The 22,597-nt window shown below is 40.0% G+C and overlaps 1 protein-coding gene across 2 annotated transcripts in view; it reads left to right on the top strand.

Annotated features, from left to right (window-relative positions):
• The window catches only part of SFMBT1 (Scm like with four mbt domains 1), a 131,835-nt gene extending 113,565 nt beyond the window's left edge, over positions 1-18,270 (top strand). For both annotated transcript variants that reach the window (XM_036869199.1, XM_036869198.1), the window contains 10 exons: positions 212-325; positions 2,064-2,106; positions 4,621-4,685; positions 6,899-7,038; positions 7,790-7,899; positions 8,998-9,173; positions 13,465-13,643; positions 13,824-14,069; positions 14,935-15,063; positions 16,207-18,270. In XM_036869199.1, the coding sequence (XP_036725094.1) occupies positions 212-325; positions 2,064-2,106; positions 4,621-4,685; positions 6,899-7,038; positions 7,790-7,899; positions 8,998-9,173; positions 13,465-13,643; positions 13,824-14,069; positions 14,935-15,063; positions 16,207-16,347 (1,343 nt within the window). In that variant the 3' untranslated portion in view covers positions 16,348-18,270. The remainder of the gene's footprint in view (positions 1-211; positions 326-2,063; positions 2,107-4,620; positions 4,686-6,898; positions 7,039-7,789; positions 7,900-8,997; positions 9,174-13,464; positions 13,644-13,823; positions 14,070-14,934; positions 15,064-16,206) is intronic.
• Positions 18,271-22,597: the final 4,327 nt, after the last annotated feature.

Below are 22,597 nucleotides of genomic sequence, written 5' to 3'. Positions count from 1 at the left end.
ACAGTTATGCTTGGGGGACAGTTTGCTTTTTCTCTTAATGTGAAAAAGTATGACTTCTGTGTAAACGGAACTTGCTTAAGAGACTTTGTGTCTGTATTATTGCAATAGTAGAACACTGTCTACTAGAACATTGTCTAGAACATTGTCTAGAAAGTAGTTTATGAAGAAAGCTATTTAATAGTCTTTTAAAAATTTTTTTAAATCTAAACAGGTTCTAAGAAACCCATACCTGAATTTATTGTGAATGTGGAATCCATGGATATATTTCCTTTGGGCTGGTGTGAAACCAATGGCCATCCCCTCAGCACTCCTCGCCGAGCACGAGGTAGCTGTCTATTTCTGGGTCAAAGGATTGATTGTTAAATAATTTGCTGTGTGGCTGTTACCACGTAGGAGGACATTTCAGAGAAAAATAAAATGATATTCTGGTTATCTGTTTCTGCATAGGAAATCATTCATTGCAACAAAACATTTATTATCTCACATTTTCTGTAAGTCAGCAATTTGACACAACTTAGCTGGGACCTCTGGATCCGAGTCTCTGGTGAGGCTGCATTCACGGTGTCAGCAGGGCTCTTGTCATCTCAAGGCCCAACTGGGGGAGGATCTGCTCCCAAGTTTACTCAGATGGTTGTGGGCAGGAATTCATTTCCTTGTGGGCTCTTGGACCGAGGGCCTCAGTTCCCTGTTGACTGTCAGTTGGAGGCTTCCCTCAGTTTCTTGTCATGTGGGCCACTTCGTGGGGGAGCTCACAGCACGGGAGTTGGCTTCCATCAGAGCCAGCAAGCAAGAGAGAGAGATTGAGCAAGACACAAGTCCCCAAGTTTTGTAACCTAATCTTAAAGTGATCCTCCCCCAACTTTTAAAAACAGCTTTATTGAGAGATATTTATATACCATAAAATTTGCTCCTTTAAAGTACAGTTGACCCTTGAACAATGTGGGTTTGAACTGTGTGGGTCTACTTGTATGTGGATTTGTTTCAATAAATATGTACTACAGTACTACATGACCCCTGGATGGTTGAATCCGCGGGTGCAGAACTGCACATACAGAGGGTGGAATGTAAAGTTATACATGAATCTTCGACTGCTTGGGGGTTGGCACTCCAACCCCTGCATTGTTCAAGGGCCACCTATATTTAAAACCTAGTTCTGGGTTTTTTTAACTAGCAAGTACTATAAGTATTGCTATGTCTTTATACAGAAACCAAAAATAATATTTTTAAGCCTCCCTGGGACAGCCAACTTCTATGAATATTTTCTGGGGGGAAATAAAATGGTGTAGCTGCTTTGGAAGACAATCTGGCAGTTCCTCGAAGTGTTAAATATAGAGCTATATACTCATGAGAAATGAAAACATATATCCGCATAAAAACTTGTACACAAATGTACATAGTGGAACCAATCCAAATGTCCATCAACTGATGCATAGATAAACAAATGTGGTATCTCCACACCATGGAATAGTATTCAGAAATATAAAGGAATGAGGTGTTAGCACACACCACAACTTGGATGAACTCTGAGAACATTATGCTAAGTAAAAGAAGCCAGTCACAAAAGAGCACATGTTGTATGATTCCATTTATGATTTAACAAGCAAATCTAGAGAGAGGAAAAGTAGATTAGTAGTTACCTAGGGCTCGGGGGTGGTTAAGTGGAGAGGCGATTGCTAAGGGGTACCGAGTTTCTTTTTGAGATGATAAAAATATTCTCAAATTGACTGTGGTAATTGCCCAACTATGTGAATACACTAAAGACCAGTGAACTGCGTATGGTTGTCCCTCCGTATATGTGGGGGATTGGTTCTGGGACCTGCCATGGATACCAACATCTGCAGATGCACAAGTCCCATAGTTGGCCCTCTGTCTCTGCTGTTTTGCATCTGAGGAATCAACTAACTGCAGACTGTGTAGTACTACAGTATTTACTGTTGAAAAAATCCACATATACTCAGACCCATGTTGTTCAAAGGCCAGCTGTAAGCTAAAGTTAGCTTAATGCATATGTAACTTTTCCTTTGTCTTTTTATTTTTCTTGACATTTTTTTTTCTTTGTACAGTACACAAACAGAGGAAAATTGCAGTGGTTCAACCAGAAAAACAGTAAGTGATAGTATGTTTGAATAGTTGACATTTGAAAGTTAGATATCTAGAAGAAGAAATAACTATTTCAGAGAGTATATCTCCTCATATATTGTTTTCTCAGATGGAAGCATAATCCTTTAATTCAGCTCTTGATAGTTTATATACTTCTCCTTACAATATGAGCATTTCCTAAAGTGGCATTATATATAAAAGGGTACAATGCATTCTCAAGATGTTCCCCAAATTGAATTTTCTTTGGCTTTTAGACCCTGAAGACATTTGAATAAGAGAGGAAATAGAGTCTCTATGCTGGTATTTGTTAAGGAAAACCAAAAATTATAAATCAGGTTATGATTTGTCGCAGTGAAAAGAACTTGAGGTAGAAAACAACAACTCTACAAGAAAAGTCACACTCAGAGGAGTGCTTCTGTCTCCCATTAAGAAGCCCTTTGGGACTTCCCTGGTGGTCCAGTGGTTAAGACTTTGCGCTCCCAATGCAAGGGACCCGGTTTCGATCCCTAGTCAGGGAACTAGATCCCGCATGCCACAACAAAGATCCCGCACGCGGCAAGGAAGATCCCATGTGCCGCAACTAAGACCCGGTGCAGCCAAGTAAATAAACAGATAAATATTTTTTTAAAAAAACCCTTTGTAGCATTCCTTCATACACACTGTTGAAAAGCAAAGAATTAGTGGTGCCTTTAAAATACAAGGGATTCTGTGTGCATGCGTATTTTTAAAAATTGGGTTTTCAATTCTGTCTTAGCTCAGGCCACCAGAACAAAATACCAGGGACTGGTGGCTTAAACAACAGAAATGTATTTCTCAGTTCTGGAGGCTGGAAGTCTAAGATCAGGTACCAGCCTGATTTGGTTCCTGGTCAAGGCTCTCTTCCTAGCTTGCAGATAGCCATCTTCACGCTGTGTCCTCACATGGCAGGAGCGAGGAGGAAGGGAGTTCTTTCTTTCTTGTTCTTCTTACGAGGCCACTGATCCTATCGGGTTAGAGCCCCACCCTTATTTACTGCCTAAAAGGCCTATGTCCAAACACACTCACATGGGGTGGGGGTGGAATTAGGGCTTCAACATATGAATTTAAGAGAACACAATTCAGTCTGTAGCAAATTCTGTATAATTTATAGCTGCTTTCATGGCTATATGAGTAATAAAACTGACAATTGAGGTGGAGAGAAAGGCTGCAGCATTCTAACCCAGCTAGAGGACTGAGAAAGCAATAACAAAAAAACTGGCTTTGGATTTTTCCTTGACTTAGTCATCAAGACTGATCCAAAGGTTTAGTCAGGAAGTATTCTGAAAAGATAAATTAGCCTTTTTCAGTGATTGCTGCATATGGTGTAATTCTGTTTTTGTAATTTGTCTTTAATTTTGAAACTGATAGAAGGAAACAGACCCTATGTAAAAATGCCTCTGTTCTTCATCTATTAAAAAAACAAGTACAGATCTTCCTCGATTTATAATGGGATTATGTCCCAATAAACCCACCTTAAGTTGAAAATATCATAAGTTAAAAGTGCATTTAACACACCTAACCTACCAAACATCGTAGCTTAGCCTACTTTAAATGTGCTCAGGACACTTATACATTAACCTTCAGTTGGGCAAAATCATCTACCACAAAGAATACTCATGTGACTTATTGACTACTGTATTGAAAGCAGAAAACAGAAAGGTTGTAAGTGTATTGATTGTTTACCCTGTGATCTCCTGCCTGACTGGGTTGCTGCCCAGGAACATGGATTGTACCGCATATCACTAGCCAGGGAAAAGATCAAAATTCAAAGTATGGTATCTGCTGAATGCATATTGCTCTTGCACCGTCGTTAAGTGGAAATATCGTTAAGTAGAACCACTGTAAATTGGGGACCATCTGTAGTTTACTTGTGGTTTAAGAATCCAACAAGGGGGCTTCCCTGGCGGCGCAGTGGTTGAGGGTCTGCCTGACAATGCAGGGGACACGGGTTCGAGCCCTGGTCTGGGAGGATCCCACATGCCGCGAAGCGGCTGGGCCCATGAGCCACAGTTGCTGAGCCTGCGCATCTGGAGCCTGTGCTCCGCAACAGGAGAGGCCGCGATAGTGAGAGGCCCGCGCACCGCGATGAAGAGTGGCCCCCACTTGCCACAGCTGGAGAAAGCCCTCGTGCAGAAGCGAAGACCCAACACAGCCATAAATGGATAAATGGATAAATAAAATTAAAAAGAAAAAATGGGAAAAAATTAAAAAAAAAAAAAGAATCCAACGAGGAATTCTATAATTTGTTGCTCACATGAATGCAAGTTCATTGGAACATGCAGTATCACAGCACTGTCTACAGACTGTTGTCCCCTTAGAACATGTCCATAGTTTTTAAAACAATTGCTGTTTCTAAAAAAAGTACAATTGAGGAAGCACCTTTTGTTACCAATTTTGCAATCTGCCACATTTGTTTTCTTCTTAGATTTGAAGGAAACTAATCCTCACATTTTACTGATCTTAGGAATTAACTCAGTATTTTGTTGTGTTTTCTTGATGCAGAGTACCATCCTCAAGGACTGTCCATGAGGGTCTGAAGAATCAGGAGCTGAGCTCCACAGACTCAGGTATAAGTGCGTGCAATCTTAAGGAAAAGACGACCTTTAGCTTCTTTTAATGGACTATATCTAAAAATAACTTAAACAATACCTTTGATTTATGGGATGTAGCTTTATAGAGGGGTCTCTTAATTGTGATTTTAAAGAGTTATAATTGTCTAAGATATATTTAGTTTAATAATTATCTTTAGGCTGGTATTTCTGTCCATTATAAATGGACATTATAATATTTTAGCCATTATTTACTGATCACTTGTCAGTGTTAAAGGCTCTGGAGGTCAATGTATCATCCCTGAGTTTAAATAAAGAAACTTAGGCTTTTCAGATCGTGCTCTTTTTTTAAACTGGGTGGTTGAGAGGTAGATATTTATTCTTCTTTAAAACCTTTTTATGATATACACACTTTGTATATATATTTTGCAATTAAAAAAAACAAAACAAAACACTGAAAAACAGATTGTTCCAGAGGCAATGCCTGATAAATTAGACAAGGACCCTTGCTGGAGGCCCAAGCCTTTTGACCAGGGCTCCTTGGAACTACTCTTGACACTCCTTTGCTGGTTGTATAATGCGTAGCATCTTGGCTCTGTGTGTTTTAGCACAAATTAGGCATTTGGGTGGTATTTGGTAAATGCCTAGAGAAGAAAGGAAACCAAAGCTCAAAGAGGTCACACAGCTTACAGTAGAAGGGTCAGAAATGGAACTCAGATTTTTCTCAAGTTCAAAACCTGCACTTTTGTCTCTTCTACCCACTGCCTTTTCATAACATCATTTATACATAGAGGATCAGGGCTGCATGACTCCTTATTTTTGACGTGTTACTGACCATTCTAATGCCTACTAAAACTAAAGAATTAAGACATTAATATCTCATGTGACCATAGCCAAAATGTGTTTGCTTTGGGTTTTGTCATATGTCAAGTTACCTTGGAAACAGAGCCTGAGACTCTGATATTTGCATGCAGGAGTTTCACTGGGGAGTGCTTTTTGAAACACTCCTGGGAAGGGTAAGAGATGCAGGACTGGGCAGGGGGAGAAGTTGAGTCACAGTGCAGTTGTAACAGAAGTCTCTTCCAGTCCCACAGGGAGCCTTGGAGCTGGTATAGCCACTGAGTGTCCCTCAGTGGTGTGTCCCTAGAGGTGTGGTGGCCACACCCTTGTACTCCCTCATTGGTCAGTTATTGGAAGTGAGCTGCTTCTCCCTCCCCACCTCACAAAGGGTGGGACCTTGGGCAAGGTAGCTCTCTCCTACTGAGGGGCAGTTCTGGACTGAGAGATATTCCAGGATAGACTCACAACTGAGAGCTGTAAACTCCCAACATTCCCAGCAGCAGGGAGCATCCCCTGAGAGGATCTGGGTGGCAGAGTTCAAATGGAGAAGTGGGCACCGACATGCTGACCACTGTGCTAAGACTGGGTTCTTAATTAGAGAATGAACACTATGTACTTCAGGGTTCTATCAACACTGGGCAGTGTACACACTCGTTTCCTTTTGATTAACGGGCAGTATCCATCAGAAGAGCTTTCTTTGCTTTATATGAAAATGGAAAATGTTTTTGTGTCCTTGAATTTTTTTACATTTAGTAGCTGAATTGCCAACTACTCATATGAGGGGATTAAAAAAACCTTATATTGGAGTACAGTATTCATACAGAAAAATAGTTGAAGAGAGGGTTCTCTAGGCCTAGTTATACCCCGTAATACCTAAAGAACTTAGAGATGTGGTCACAGAATGCTTTTATCCCTCTGAGGAATCGCAGTGATGGGAGGGCTCCCACATCACCAAAGGCTACCAGCATACTAGTTTGGTAGTTTTAAGGGGACAAACTGTAGTTCTGGATAATATTTACCATCACTGTCTAGAAATATTCTAGAATCGATTATTGAGTCGTTGATCTTCAGGAATCATCATGAGTTCTTGAAGTAAATCCTCCACTTCCTGTAGTGATAGAAGTGTGGGGCTCTGGAACAATGTTGCATTAACCAGGAGTTAATCTGCACTAAGTCAGGATGTTGTTGATCTCAGCAGAGTGATAGCTCTATAATAGACTTGTTGTAAGTATAAGGTATTTCACACTCAGACAGTATGTTAAACTCCAAAATAAGTTAAGTCCTGGCTTTATGTAATGGATATGCTGGTTTTTTTCTTCAGTAATTCAGCTTTGGAAACATAGGGTAGAAAACTATTCTGTTCTGAATATTTGTTTCTCTTCATTTCTCAGTTATGATTAATGGAAAATATTGCTGTCCAAAGATATACTTCAACCACCGTTGCTTCTCAGGGCCATATCTTAACAAAGGAAGGATCGCTGAGCTGCCTCAATGTGTGGGACCTGGGAATTGTGTCCTGGTCCTCAGAGAGGTAAGGTTCCCGCCTAGAGTAAAAGAATTTAAGAAATTTCACAGCAGTCTGGTAGACTCATTCAGACAAGGATCAGCGTGCCGTAGGTGTGACAACTCTAGGTTTTATCAAAAGTGACTCACTTTTCTCATGTATTGAGCAGTGAACTAGGCACATAATTATTTTTGCTCCATAGGAAACATTCACCTAAGCAGTTCTTCACGTGGCAGGTTCACCTCTTGTCAGTGTAGAAAGGTCTTCTGTCAGAGACCACGTGAGGACCATGCAGGAGTGAACATGAGAGTAGTCTAAGCCTGAGAGGCTGTGTGGCATTAACCTGGGACCGTGATAGAACTACATACACATCTGCTGGACTTGAGCTTCCCAGGCAGGGTGCTGCACTGTGGGTAAGAGATGTGAGGTTTTCAAACCTATCAGCCCTTAGGGTGGTGAGGCTGTGTCTGGGGAGGCCGGAGCTTCTGTGTTTACCATGACTAGGACAGGATTTGGAAGCAAATGCTAGAGTAATTTTAAATTTGTGGTGCCTATTTCTTCCTGACCATAATGTTTAGAATATTTAAGAGGGTCTCATTACTGTCTTATTTGCAACTTTGGTCAACTGTCATATCTTCAGTATTATTATTTTGTTAATGTTTGTTAAGTAATATGACTAGAATTAATCACCTAGGTGACATTCTAGGGAATAGCAAGGTTCTAATCGTCTGCTTTTCTCCTCCCCAACCCATATTTCTGCTTTAAAAATGGAGCACAGGTCCTCACTTTACTGATCAATGCAGCCTATAAACCCAGTCGTGTCCTTCGGGAGCTGCAGCTGGACAAAGACTCTGTGTGGCATGGATGTGGGGAAGTCCTCAAGGCCAAGTGAGTAGGCTCCCCTGCCCTTTATTCTTTTTTTTAATTTTATTTTATTTTTATTTTTATTTTTTGGCTGCATTAGGGGTCTTCATTGCTGCATGCGGGCTTTCTCTAGTTGTGGCTAGCAGGGGCTACTCTTTGTTGTGGTGCGTGGGCTTCTCATTGTGGTGGCTTCTCTTGTTGCGGAGCACAGGCTTTAGGCGTGCGGGCTTCAGTAGTTGTGGCACGTGGGCTCAGTAGTTGTGGCTCACGGGCTCTAGAGCGCAGGCTCAGTAGTTGTGGCGCACAGGCTTAGTTGCTCCGAGGCATGTGGGATCTTCCCGGACCAGGGCTCGAACCCGTGTCCCCTGCATTGGCAGGCGGATTCTTAAGCACTGTGCCACCAGGGAAGCCCCCCCTGCCCTTTATTCTTAATCACGCTTAACAGGTCACAGAATTGATTCTTCCATGGATAATATTAGGATACTTATGTTCCCTTGGGCAGTGCTTCTTCAACTATTTGTGGTAAAGGACCAGGTTTGTTTTCTTTTTTAAGTTGCTATCTTATTATACTTTTATAAAATATGGTAAAAATGAGTTACAAAAATATGGAATTCAGAAGACATACAATGCAGGAACAGCTTTTTTGTTACTAGATTTAAGAGCCATAAAATTACTTTTGCAAGTTACTGTGAAAGTTTATAAAACATTTGTTCTTGTTTTCTGACCTCATCTTGTCATGGATGGGTAACAGTTGGCAGGTTATATTGGTCTGTGGACCATACTCATGGAACCACTACTCTAGGGTCAAGGAAGACTTAATGAAAGTCACATTTTTTTTAGTGGTTAGTGTAGAAGTTATTATTTGAAAACCTTAAACATAGGAACAGAAAGCAGGGACCTTATTTTGCTAATTTAAAAAGTCAGCTTTTAGTTGTCATAGCTTACTAGATTATAAATTTAAGTACAATATAAATTCCTCATTGTTTTCAGAGTCCTCAAACTGTAAGGGACATAGAATATTCTAAGAAGCAAAAATATTTTTCAGGTCTGTTAATATACTTGATTTTTCTCTGTGTAATCACTAGCCCAATAAACTTGGTATCTGATGTCTTCCAATGGCAGATACAAAGGAAAGAGTTACCGAGCTACTGTCGAGATAGTGAAAACAGCAGATCGGGTGACTGAATTCTGCCGGCAAACCTGTATCAAACTGGAGTGCTGTCCTAATCTCTTTGGTCCACGGATGGTTCTGGATAAGTGTTCAGAGAACTGCTCTGTACTTACGAAGACTAAATATAGTGAGTCAAGTTTTTTAAATTTGTTAACTGTAGCAGCTGACCATATCTCATATCCTGGAAGGTTTTTATTTTGCAGACATTCAGATATAGCAGAGGTACGCAAACTTTTTCTATAAAGGGCCAGATAATAATATTTTAGGCTACGGGTCATATGATCTCTTTTGCATATTCTTTTTGTTTTGTTTTATTTTAGTTTTTTAAAAGAACACTTTTAAAAATGTAAATACTATTTTTAGCTTGTGGGCCATACCAAAACAGGCCATGGGTCACATTTGGCCTACAGGCCCTAGTTTGCCAACCTTTATGTACAGAGTGTATATAAATTAACTGTTGCATCTAATAGGATATGGAATCTGTTTATACAATCTGCATGTATTTATTACGGGTCCACTGTGTGCTGCCACTGTTCTAGCACTGGGATACAAATGTAAAGAAAAAAATTCCTTTCCTCATTGAGTTTACATCTTAATGTGGGAGATAGATAATAAACAAGTGAACAAATAGAGAGAAGTACTATGGAGAAAAATGAAGCAAAATAAGCAAAGTAGGAGAGTGAGGAAGGCTAGCAGGTGGGGTGCTGTTCATACAGGTGGCCAAGAAAGTGAAGGAAGCAGGAGAGCTAGCTGTGCAGACACTGGGGTGAGAGTGCTGGGCAGGAGGCAGGAGTATGTCATAACAACACCTGCTGCCTCTCATTGCTTATCCTCTCTTTTGTGAAACTGCAAAAAAAAAAAAAAAAGGCATTCAGAATGAAATGTTTAATTTGGAGTCTTGTCAAGGCATTGTTACCCAAACACAAAATTCTGATCCTACTTTTCCTTACATCCCACAAGCCCTGATGTCACTTAGGAGAATTAATACAGAGGTGGATTTTACCTCGTAAAACTTGAAGATTTCTTTTAGGGGGTCTCTAATTTTGGGCCTCTTAAACTTTATCATGCGTGCAAATTATCTGAGGATCTTGTTAAAATAGAGGTTGTGGTTCATCAGGCCTGTGGGTATCTGGGGCCTAAGTGTCTGCATTCCCAACAAGCTCCCAGATGCTGGTGATGCTGCTGATCCAAGATCCATATTTAGCCTGACAAGTTTTCTAATTAGGATATGAATCACAAAACCATATGGGAGTATATAACCTAGTTTCTATTTATATTTATTGGATTGTAAACTTAAGAGCCGGGTTTGTCTAACTTATTATTATTGTGTCAGATTCAGCACTTAGTTTAGTAAATTGCAATGATTAGTGGCTAAGTGAAATGTACTGTTCATATAAGCACGTGTATAAGTACACCAATTTGAGCCTTTGGAAGTATGTGGATTATGTTATGCTTTTTGTCTTGAATTTATTTTTTACAATGATATAATTGAAATTAGCCTAGATTTTAGGACTCTTTATAATTTTTCCCAATTAGTAATTTGAATGATATCAAATGGATTTATATCCTTTAGTATTCATTTTTTGCAAAAAATTATGTTATATTTTGATATTACTTTAATATGTAACTCAGAGCTAAACTAGGTATATTTCATTTTTGGAATTGTCTCTATATTCTAAAATTTATATGAAAATACAAAGGACCTAAAATAGTCAAAACAATCCTGAAAAAAAAGAGTAAAGTTGGAGGGCTTATTCTGTCTGACTTCAAGTTTTACCGTAAACTATAGTAATCAAAAGTGGGGTATTTATGAAAGAATAGTCAAATAGAGTGATAGGACAGAATAGAGGGTCAGAAATAGAGACAAACGTATATAGTTAAAGAATTTTCAACAAAAATGATAAATTTAATGGGAAAGGAATTTCTTTCAACAAATGGCACTGGTACAATTGGATATCCAAATCGAAAATGCAAAAACAACTCCTTGGCTCCACCTCACTATATACAAAAATTTATTCAAGGTAATTAATCATAGACCTAATGTAAAAGCTAAACTATAAAGCTTCTAGAAGAAAACAAAAGAGGTATCCTCAAGATCTTGAGCTAGGCAAAGGTTGCTTAGAGAGGACACAGAATTCACTAACCTGAGGGAAAAACTAATACATTAAACATTACCGAAATTAAAACTTTTGCTCTCTTAATAATACTATTTACAAAAAGGAAAAGACAATCCACAGTCTTGGAGAAAATATTCCTGTTTATTTGTTTGTTTTGGCATCCCTGAGGGGGCACAGATGAGAAAATACTCTTAATACATATATCCAACAAAGAACTTGTCTCCAGAATATATTAAAAACTCTCGGGGCTTCCCTGGTGGCGCAGTGGTTGAGAATCTGCCTGCAAATGCAGGGGACACGGGTTCGAGCCCGGGTCTGGGAAGATCCCACATGCCGCGGAGCAACCAGGCCCGTGAGCCACAACTACTGAGCCTGCGCGTCTGGAGCCTGTGCTCCGCAACAAGAGAGGCCGCGATAGTGAGAGGCCCGCGCACCACGATGAAGAGTGGCCCCCGCTCGCTGCAACTAGAGAAAGCCCTCGCACAGAAACGAAGACCCAACACAGCCATAAATAAATAAATAAATAAAAATTTAAAAAAAAAACCACATAGATTAAAAACTCTCACAACTCAATAAAAAGAGGAGTTTTGAAACTAGAGAAAGCTGGTAGTTGTACAACGTGACTACACTAATACCACTAAATTGTACATTTTTATATGTTTAGTTGTTTGTTATGTGACTTTTACCTCAATTTAAAAATAAGTAAATAAAAAGAGAAACAAAATGATCTGGTATTCAATAGTGGTGATGGCTGCACAACAGTGTATTCATTCATAGTCTGTGTCTAAAGACCGTTGAATATGTACAAATGATGGATTTTATGTTATGTGAATTATATCTCAGTAAAAAATTAAATAAACAGAGAAAACCATTTTAAAAAGTGAATAAAAGACTTGAATAAACGCTTCACCAAAAAAAGATATGCAAATGGCCAATAAGTACATGAAAATGTGTTCAGTAGCATTAGTCATCAGGGAAGTGCAGATTTAAGCTATGATAAGAAATTACTGTATATCCACTAGATTGGCTAAAATGAAAATTACTGACAATTCCCACATGTTGGCGGAGGTGTACAGAGCAGCTACATCTCTCGTACATTGCTGGTGGAGTGTAAAATTATATAACCCTTTTGGAAAACTGTTAGCAGTCTCTTTAAAGGTAATCATATGTCCACCATATGATCCAACAATTCCATTCCTAGGTATTTACCCAAGGAAGATGAAAACATTGCCCACTAAAAGCCTTGTACAAGAATGTTCACTACAACTTAATAATTGCCAAAATCTGGAAACAACCAGGGGCCCATCAGCAGGAGAATAGATAAACTGGTATATTCATACAATGGTATGCTCTTCATCAATATGAAGAAATGTACTACTCATACACACAACATAGATGAAACTCAAAAACATTATGCTGGGACTTCCCTGGTGGCGCAGTGGTTAAGAAGCCAATCTGCCTGCCAATGCAGGGGACACGGTTTGATCCCTGGTCTGGGAGGATCCCACATGCCACAGAGCAACTAAGCCCACGTGCCACAACTACTGACCCTGTGCTCTAGAGCCTGCACGCCACAACTACTGAGCCTGCACGCCACAACTACTGAGCCTGCATGCCCTAGAGCCCGCACGCCGCAACTACTGAGCCTGTGAGCCACAACTACTGAAGCCCGCATGCTCTAGGGCCTGTGTGCTGTAACTGCTGAGCCCACGTGCTGCAACTACTGAAGCCTGTGCGCCTAGAGCCCGTGCTCCACAGCAAGAGAAGCCACCGCAACGAGAAGCCCGTGCAACTAAGAGTAGCCCCCGCTCACCGCAACTAGAGAAAGCCCACGTGCAGCAACGAAGACCCAATGCAGCCGAAGATTAAAAAAAAGTTAAAATTAAAAAAAAAAGAAGAAACACTTAAAAAAAAATTATACTGAGTGAAAGAAGCCTTGTTGGAAAGAGTATTTACTGAATGATTCCTTAGATGAGGCAAAACTAATCTATAGTGATGGAAATTAGAATAATGATTATTTCTGGTGAGGGGGACTAACTAGGAAGTGACCCTGGGAACTTTCTAGGTTAATAGAGATGTTCTGTATCTTGTTAGGGGGAGGATTATTCAGGTTTATGCATTTGTCAGTTACTAATCAAACTGTATATTCAGAATCTATAGTCAAGATTATTCCATTGTATGGAATTTAACCTTAATCAAATACACTGTACCCATGTTGTGCTATGCTAGTGGAATCTCTTGTGGTTTGAGGTACACAAAAATAATGAAGCTACTTCGTTTTTCTTTGTCATTCACATTTAGCACACTACTATGGAAAGAAGAAAAATAAAAGAATTGGGAGGCCACCTGGTGGGCATAGTAACTTAGCATGTGCCCTGAAAAAAGCGAGTAAGAGGAGAAAGAGGCGAAAAAATGTTTTTGTTCATAAGAAGAAACGCTCCTCTGCATCTGTTGATAATACCCCAGCGGGCTCTCCCCAGGTACGAGATCTATGATGTACCTGTAATGTCTAGAAGCCAAGAGATCCCTGCTTTATGATACAGACAGAAGGAATACCTGCAGGTCTTTCTATTCGGATCTCTGGCCAATGGAAGATGGTCTCGTGGTCCAGGAACTGATTTGTCCTGAATTTCATTGAGACTTCTCTCCTTGTCCTCTAGGGAAGTGGAGGTGAAGATGAGGATGACCCAGATGAAGGGGATGATGATTCCCTAAGTGAGGGCAGTACATCTGAGCAACAGGATGAGCTACAGGAAGAGTCAGAAATGTCAGAAAAAAAATCATGCTCCTCCTCTCCCACCCAAAGTGAGATATCCACATCACTGCCTCCAGACAGACAGAGAAGAAAAAGAGAGCTTCGCACTTTTTCATTTTCTGATGATGAGAATAAACCTCCTTCACCAAAGGTACCCGTTTTAAAACTACAGTGTCTTTTTTTCTCTCTTGACAATTTCCCTCTAGAATCTAATCGTTAATGATGTTGGCGTTACATTTATTTCACTATGGTTTCAGTTGAATTTCCTGGGTCTTTTTTTAAAACATCCCAAATTCAGTGATTTACTTGCGTTTCAGGGATTATTTGGAGATCAACTACTTATCAGGAGGAAAGTCTCTCTCAGAATGGCTGCTTGTTTTAAGTAAAAAAAAGTTTCATTGGTAGTTTATTAGTAACTTGTCATTTAGTTTAGGGAAAACTGCCTTTTGATATTTTTCATAATATATGTGGTTTTGTAGTAATAAATTATCTTTTTGGTTCTGATTAAACCATTTTGTTTGGTAGATTCATACATGTGTATTAACACATACATGCATTATAAGAATGGCAGTTAAGTTAGTGTTTTAAAACTGGATTGCTTTTTAAATATAGTCTGTGAACAGAAGTGGTTAAAAACGATTTCTCCTGATAATTTAGTTAAGCCTTCTTTTATTAGAAATACCAGCCCATTTACTTCTGCACCCTGCCAGAGAGTGACCTGAAATAAACCAAGGAACAAGTGGAAGATTTTAAAACTATTTTTCTCTGTTAAATTGTCCAAATGATTTGTGCTGAAACTTTGAGATGAATTCTTGTCCGTTAATATTTCTTATTATAAAAGACAAACATTTCTTGAGTACCTAATGTGTATGGACCTTTGCCATCCTTGCTGGGAGAAATCATGTCCTAAAACCACTTTAAATCCTGCCTTAAAGGGTTATGACTTTATGTAGAGACTTTCTTAGAATGAAATAGCTCTAACACCATTTGGTTTGCTTTTGTCGTGGGGAATGAAGGAAATAAGGATTGAAGTTTCTGAAAGGCTTCACCTGGACAGTAACCCCCTGAAGTGGAGTGTGGCGGATGTTGTGCGGTTCATCAGATCCACCGACTGTGCTCCCTTAGCAAGAATATTCCTAGACCAGGTAATCACAGAGACCTTGAGGTTTTAGTAATGTATCTCTTTAGCAGAGGGCTGTGGAGGTAATAGCAATTTATTTACAAGTCTAAGGAAAAATATTTCTATCCAAAATGAAAAAAAAGTATTTCCCTTCTCAGGAGTAGAACTATGATAAAAAGTTACTTATCTGACTGCCTCCATAGTTGAAGCAGATTATATTATTGCATTCTCATTTTTCCTAAGAGTTTGTTTCCATCCCCTATTAAATAGCTTTAAATTACGCATGCTATACTTAATTATCCTCCTCTTTTCCAAAATAACGATCTGCTTGTTTTAAAAAATAATTAACATCTATAATGTGTTAGGCTCTAACAGAAATAGTCTGTGGCCTTAAATATTGAGATAAATTTTGTTTTGATAATTGAGGAGATTCAAAACGGAACATCTTTGAAAAGCTGGTCAGGCTTTTATGAATGTTACAGAGTAGGAAAACATTGCAGTTTATAGGTAATATTTTCTTTCAGATTTAGAAAGAGTCCTCTAAAAAGGTATTTCTTCTGGCACATTTAGTTGCCGGTTACTGTAGGCTAGTTAATTTACTGGATTTCTGCAGAGCAGAATGGATTCTTACCCTTGGTAAAACTTTTATTACTCATTCTTTTATTTTTTTAATTTATTTGGCTGTGTTGGGTCTTAGTTGCGGCATGCAGGCTTCTCTCTAGTTATTAGTGCGGCATGCAGGCTTCTCTCTAGTTACGGCACGCAGGCTCTCTAGTTGTGACTCACAGGCTCAGTAGTTGTGGCACACGGGCTGCAGAGCATGCAGGCTCAGTAGTCGCAGTGCATGGGCTTAGTTGCCCCACAGCATGTGGGATCTTAGTTCCCCGACCAGGGATCGAACCCGCGTCCCCTGCATTGGAAGGTGGATTCTTAACCACTGGACCACCAGGGAAGTCCCCTTTATTACTAATTCTGAAGATTGATTAGTATGGAGGACTATGAGAGGCATTTAAAAGGAAGTGTGTGATACTTCTGTAAAGGAAAAAAGTGATGAAAGGAAAAGCACAGGGACTTTTGATTTTGACAAAGCGAAGTGAACCAGGGCTGTAATGGTCGAGCTGCCACTCATATGCACATCACAGATGATTTGTATTTTATGCTTTAACAGGAAATTGATGGGCAGGCCCTGTTGCTCCTTACCCTTCCCACCGTTCAAGAGTGCATGGACTTAAAACTGGGCCCTGCCATCAAACTTTGCCATCACATAGAGAGGATCAAGTTTGCTTTTTATGAACAGTTTGCCAACTGAGAAGGACAACCAAAGTGAGCTGTATCTTTGAAGCACAAATGCAGCAAATCCTTCGCCCTGCTCTACAAGTGGAGCTGAAATAGTCCTGGGGCTCTGGGCCCTGCAGGTGTCGGCTTGCTCTCTTTGCACTTTCAGGGAAGGAGGACCCACACTTGAGTAAGCAAAAACTGCACAGAAGTGGCTCTCCTGCCAGTGAAAATGTGGGCATCTCTTGTTCAGCAGATTGCAGTTTTAAAAAAGTAAAGGTTGTGAAGAAAAGACTCATATAAGAAGAATAAGCATTTCCACTGGTGTGGCCTGAAAACGAAGAATAATCTAGGTTGCTGCAAAGCACCCTTTTGGTTTTCTTTTTGTTCTTTCTGTTCCTTCCCATTCCTTCCCACTGTAGATTGAACTTTGTTCTCTGCTTTCTCTTTCTTGGAAAGAGAGAACATAGCTTTAAGTCAGCACTGATTTGGGACTGTGCCTAAGGCACATCAGTGCTTCATTGTCATTGTGTTTTTTAAGCTTTTTTAAATTAAAACAGTTCATTTTGGGGATGATTATGTGGCTCTAGGGTTTTGAATGTACAGTCACACTTTGATCCATTTTAAAATCTATTCTTAGGAGTTCCTTTGTTTACTACCTCTGTTGATAATTGAGCTTATAGCCATGTATGAGGTTGTTTTAATGATACCATTTTTAAGCTACATGAACACTAAAACTATGACAGAGTTGGAGGAAAAAAAACACTGTTTGCTTTCTTAAAAATAATGTGTGGCACTTAACACCAATTCCTTAACTGACTGATCTAAGAACTCTACTGTCATTGTTTTGCATCTTGAGCCAGGTTGGGCTGCCTGTTTCAAGTAGTTCAAAGATTGTTGCTATTTCAGTTGAATTGCTTTCTCCCTATTAGTTCTCGAAGGGACTTCAGAGGCTTTTATTTTGTGTTTACTTTTCTCTACAGTTGTTTGCTTTCATTTTGAGAGTCCTCACTTGGGGTAAAAATCAGTAGGTGTTCCCTGGACCCACAGTAAAGCCCATTTCCCCATCTTTCTCGGTGTCTCCAGGCAGATAGTGTAGAAGCACAACAGAGAAAATAAGTTTTAGGAGAGGTGATGCAGAGCATGGCATTTCCGTCACAGTATGTCCTCAGTGGCTGGATAAAGATTGAGAGATGGTTAAGGATTCTAGAAATGTCTTTGCCTAGTCACGTTTACTCTTTCTTTGGTTAAACCTTTAAATTGAATGTATTCTACGGTCAATTCCCACTCAACAACTCAAGTTTTCTTTTAGGTGTTTCTTTTGACCCAGCTCAAGTTGGTATTAAACAGGCAAATTTTCACTTATGATTGCACTGTTAGCTATTATAGAATAATAGCATTTGCTGTACTGTTCCAGCCATGTGGAATGAGGAAAGATACATAGGTTGCTTCCTTTAAATGGTTTGCTTTGCTGAGTGTGTGTGTGTGTGTGTGTGTGTGTGTTTTAATTATCCTAGTTACCTGCAAATATATAACCTAATCATTCCTCTTCAAGATTTGAAAATGTTTTAAAACTACAAACTGGGTAAATTCTAAACAGCTATACAAATATAAGGTAATTTTATTACAAATTTAAACTGATTGTGATTTTTTTCCTTTTCTTCCCCCGCTGCCCCACGTGTTTTTATGGACCTTGGCAAACATTTGTAGTCTGAATCTTCTCTTCATTGGATAATTTATGAACCACCTTAACTCAGGCCCTCCAACCAAACCATATATTAAAGCATCAACTCTTTGCTTAGGTTACTACCAGATATACCTGGAAAGACGCTTCATTTAAGTAGAAGTTAGTATGTTTGAACTTATCGGAGATACAGTTTTTAAAGTTTTGATTGATTCTATGCCCCTGGAAGAGAAGCATATATAGGATGCTTGGGAACAGTTAGCATTAAGTAGATAGAGTTTCGGCGGGAGGGGAGGGGGCGGGGGAGGCGGGTATCTTGCATAATAAAATTTCCTGAGAGCTCAGCAGTCAAGGCACTAAGGCAGAGTTCCTTCAAGAAGATCAATGAAACAAAAAAAGTCTGGAATTAATTAACATTGTTGTCTTATTTAGGAAAATGAGATTTTCTATAAGAGAATTTACCAAATGCAACAGTGAATATGTTATATTGTCTCTCTCTTGACTTCTCCGGAAACCATAGAATTTAAAACACCTCCCTTCACAGGTGAGGGGGCAAAGCCCCTGCAAGATGAAACACACGGCCCTAAGTAGTAGTCTCTGATCAGGTAGAGTCGGGGCCCCAGCCAGCTTGTCTGTTTATGCCATGATTATTCAAGCTCAGCTTTCTCCCAGAGAGAAGCTGACTCTAAATTGGACAAGTAAGTAGGGTTTCTCTTAATATTTTTTGCATTCTCATACCAAGATAATAGTTTATCAGGCAACTACATTAAAGAAGTATTATATACCCCCAGCACCTATTCCTGGCTGTCACAGAAGAGAGGATAATTGTTTGGGAATTTGGCACAGGGCTTTTTTTTTTATTTTTAAGTATAAAATTTAGACTCCATTTGCCTCATAATGTGGCTGGGGCTGGACTGGCCAGCGGCGACAGTCTGATTGTCGTGATTCTGAAACAGATGTTAAGCCTGATAACAGCTCACCGTGTTGGGGTAAAATGTTTGTTATGTTGCAATAGGTATGTGAACTTTGGTTTTTAAAGATACCAACCTCTTAAATCTGTGCGAGGTACATTATGAGGGACTGCATTTGTCTAAGTTTCACCTTCAGCTGGCTCCATAGCCTCCCTAAGGTCAGGAAGTTTTCCAGGATCCATTTTTGATCCTGAATTGACAAGCTTGGAAACAGGTGAATGGATTATATCATGCTCCTGGACCTTGAAGTTGACTGACCAATGTAAGCCTATTATTGTAGTGCTGGTGTCTTAGGGAAACCTTTTACTGCATGCGAAGATTTGCTGTGACATTTTGACTATATTTTGTGGGCTTCTGGGGACTGTGCTGTTTTCATTTGTAAACCACCTCCATTCCTCTCCGTTGAAGCAGAACTGAGGCGGCTAATGCAGGAAATGCATTAATGGGAGCTTTTGTCCTATCTGCCTTTCTTTAGCATTGTAGGTGGCTCCCAGCATCTACATTATAGATATAAGAGGTCAGGGAAGGATAGTTACCAACCTCTGGAAGGGATGGGCTTCTTGGGTAAATATTTATTGAATTACGATAGAGGCAGTCATAGAAAACCAGTTCAGAACTTGACCTTTATATGCTCCTTCTCCTGGAAGTAAAATTTTTCTCACTGTGAGAGAGAGGGCATTGGACCAAAGCTTCCTGAGGACTTGAATACATTTTACTTGTACCAATTCAGTCACTAATACCATAACTGAATACAGAGTAAAAGCTTTAGGAGGCCTCAGGTTGGATAGTACTCAGAACCATCCCCTCCCCCAAGCCAGAAAGTATTTCTGGGGCACACACAGAACATCAGGGAACTGTAGGTAAGATTTAACTAAATGGGGACACTGGGAAAACTATCATAGGCACTTCTGTTTACTTGGTGCCTATCACCAAAGACATTTATTTAAGACACCATGTGCTGGTTTGATTGATGCCCACAGATTCTCTGAGAGAGCTGTTAGGAGCATAGCCTCGGCAGTGGAAACACACACCGAGTTTGAACTTTGGGCCTGTATATTGGGGATGTTTGTGTGTGTGTGTGTGTGTGTGTGTGTGTATAAGTTCAAAAGTGTTCCGTGTTATCAGTTGGCCTTTTGAAGATGAAGGAGAGGGGAGCACTAGCAAATGAAGTATAAATCTCAGTAGGGACTGGGTACCCCCTTTAAAAATTTGAATGTCTTTGGTCCTGGGTCCACCCAAAGTAACCATGTGTCATGGTCATGGTGCTGGCTCGGAAACCCTGTAGGACAGAGCCTCCTGCAAAACCAAAAAGAAATCAATCACTTTCATGCACGTATAACTCTTCCTTGATTTTATTCACTTTACAATGTTTTGCTAGTGAATTTTGATGATTCCCTCCCATTGTGTCAGGATGTGCATACTTTGGAAATTTGAATTTATCTAAATAAGTCACCTGTGGACTTGGAGTTTTGGCAGGAGAGTTCTAAACTCCAAGCCCAGTCCAAACGGATCTGGTTCCAAGCCTGCTCACCTGGGATTTCCTCTGTACTTGTACCAGATTTCACAGGTAGTTCTGTTTCTGAGGGCAGCCTTAGGGGTGAAGGTATAGAAGGTGGTGGGCCATAAGTGCACTGGAGATTGATTTTCTTCGTTCTAGGGTTTCAGAAGTCTTAGATTTTTGCAAGAACCAGCAAAACCAGGAGTGGGGTTGGAGGAATGGAGAAGTAGGCCTAAAACTCCATTCCTTTATGTCTTTTCTGACCTGACACACCATTTGGGTCTGTTCTGGTGCCGTGGCCTATCGCAAAGGACTGTCTTAAAGGGAAACAAGCCACAGCCTTGCCGGACATGTCTTTAACTCCAGCAGTAATGGAGTTAAAGCTGTGGGAGGCAAGGGTCTCCGACTATGTCTGGAGGCAAAGGATGACACTGGCTAGTGATATGAAGCTACCGTTACTAATAGGTGTGCCTGTTCTCAGGATGCATGGGAACTCAGTCCTACGGGTTTCTACATGTTTTAGTTTATCTAACTGCATGCCTAACTTGGCAGAGTGGATGTGAGCAAATAGTGTTGAAAGGATGAGGGTAGGCTCTTGGGGCAAATGGAGTCACAAAGCAGATGACTGAGGGAGGTTACAAAGTTTAGACAAAGTTAAAACTTATCTCCTTTTGCAAGAAGTCTCTAGGGAAGTGTACCTTGAATGTTTCTCTTCAGATTTTTAAGTGCTCATTTTTTTCCTCTTCTTTTTTTTTTCTTTTTTGTTGACTATTCTCTGAAGACAATCAGAGGCCTGCGAGGGTGGGACTCCTGGCTGGTTCCAGCACTGTCCTTAGGCCCTTTTCTAATACTAACTCGTTGGAACTGATGCACTTTAATGTATGTTGTCCTTTCTTTTTTTTTTTAAGCTGCTTGTTTGGAACAAAATGAAATGCATATTGCGTTGTATCCTTCCTGCTTACTGTTTTTCTCTTAATTTTAAAAGTTATGCATTGAGGATAAAGTATACTTAAGGAGAAATATGCACAAGAATACCTATTAAAATAACTCCCATCAACTTTGATGGTATAACTTCAAGGGATTAAAAAATAACTATTTTGGATGAATATTTTGCGTGGGTTTTTTTTTTTTTTTGGTTTGTAAATAAGTGTATATAAACGTGTGGTATGTTATGACAGTTTTAAGTGGTCGTGAGAAAATTAAAACAGGTCTTAAGGTATATTTAACTTCCTTTGACAGCAAAGAAGGCATCTTGACCAGAGTAAATCCTTCAAAACTGTTTCCAGTGGGACCTCAGAGAATCATCTCTGAATGGAGGAGAAAGTTCCTACCTGCTTCAATAAAATTAACCTTTCCAGAATTCTCCCCCCATCCTGCTGTCTGATCCTTTCCCCTCTGATCTGGGTACTTTTTAATTGCCGTTCAGAAAAGGTAGGAAGAGCAGAATTTCCCATAGTGAGCTTGCTCCCGGCACTGAGGACTCTGCCCCGATCTCTGAAGACTGCTTCTTGTTCTTTACGTTTGCCTTGGCACAGCAGCGACGGGCCTTAGGGTTCCTCCACATCTGGATGTGCAGAGCACTGCTTTGTTAAAAAAATTCATTTTTCAGCTTTATGTGCAGTTTTCCTTGAGCTGTGTCTTCAAGCAATTAATAATCTCCTTATGCCCAACTACAATCTCTTCGGCTTTAAGGACACATCCTATTGTTTGGTTCTCTCTAAACGTGGACTGTGACTGCTGAGCATACATCCCCGTAAGGGACCTTCTTAGACTTAAAGACGGTAATGCAATTTTTCCTTACCTGTTTATTTTCCTAGCCTGATTTTCTGTATTTTCCCATGGTCAGTACTTGTGGAGAGTTTTTAATTTTATAAATTAAAAATCAGTTTAATTTAAAAAGCATTTTGTTGCATGCTCTCTGTGCCAGGCACTATGTTGGATTCAAAGCCGAGTAAAAAATCAGTTCCTGCCCTCAGGAGGCTCACACTCAGCTGGGAGAGAGAGGTGTGTACAGCCATCTAATTTAGCAGTCTGAAAAGTTCTGGTGGAGCAGCACACACAAGGTAATGTGGATGCACAGTGGGGACAGGGGGGTCAGGCAGGCCTTCAGGCATGCGTAGCAGTTCATGGA

Source organism: Balaenoptera musculus, chromosome 11 (genome assembly GCF_009873245.2).
Source record: "Balaenoptera musculus isolate JJ_BM4_2016_0621 chromosome 11, mBalMus1.pri.v3, whole genome shotgun sequence".
Lineage (NCBI taxonomy): Eukaryota > Metazoa > Chordata > Mammalia > Artiodactyla > Balaenopteridae > Balaenoptera > Balaenoptera musculus.
This window is presented reverse-complemented; position numbering and strand designations above follow the sequence as displayed.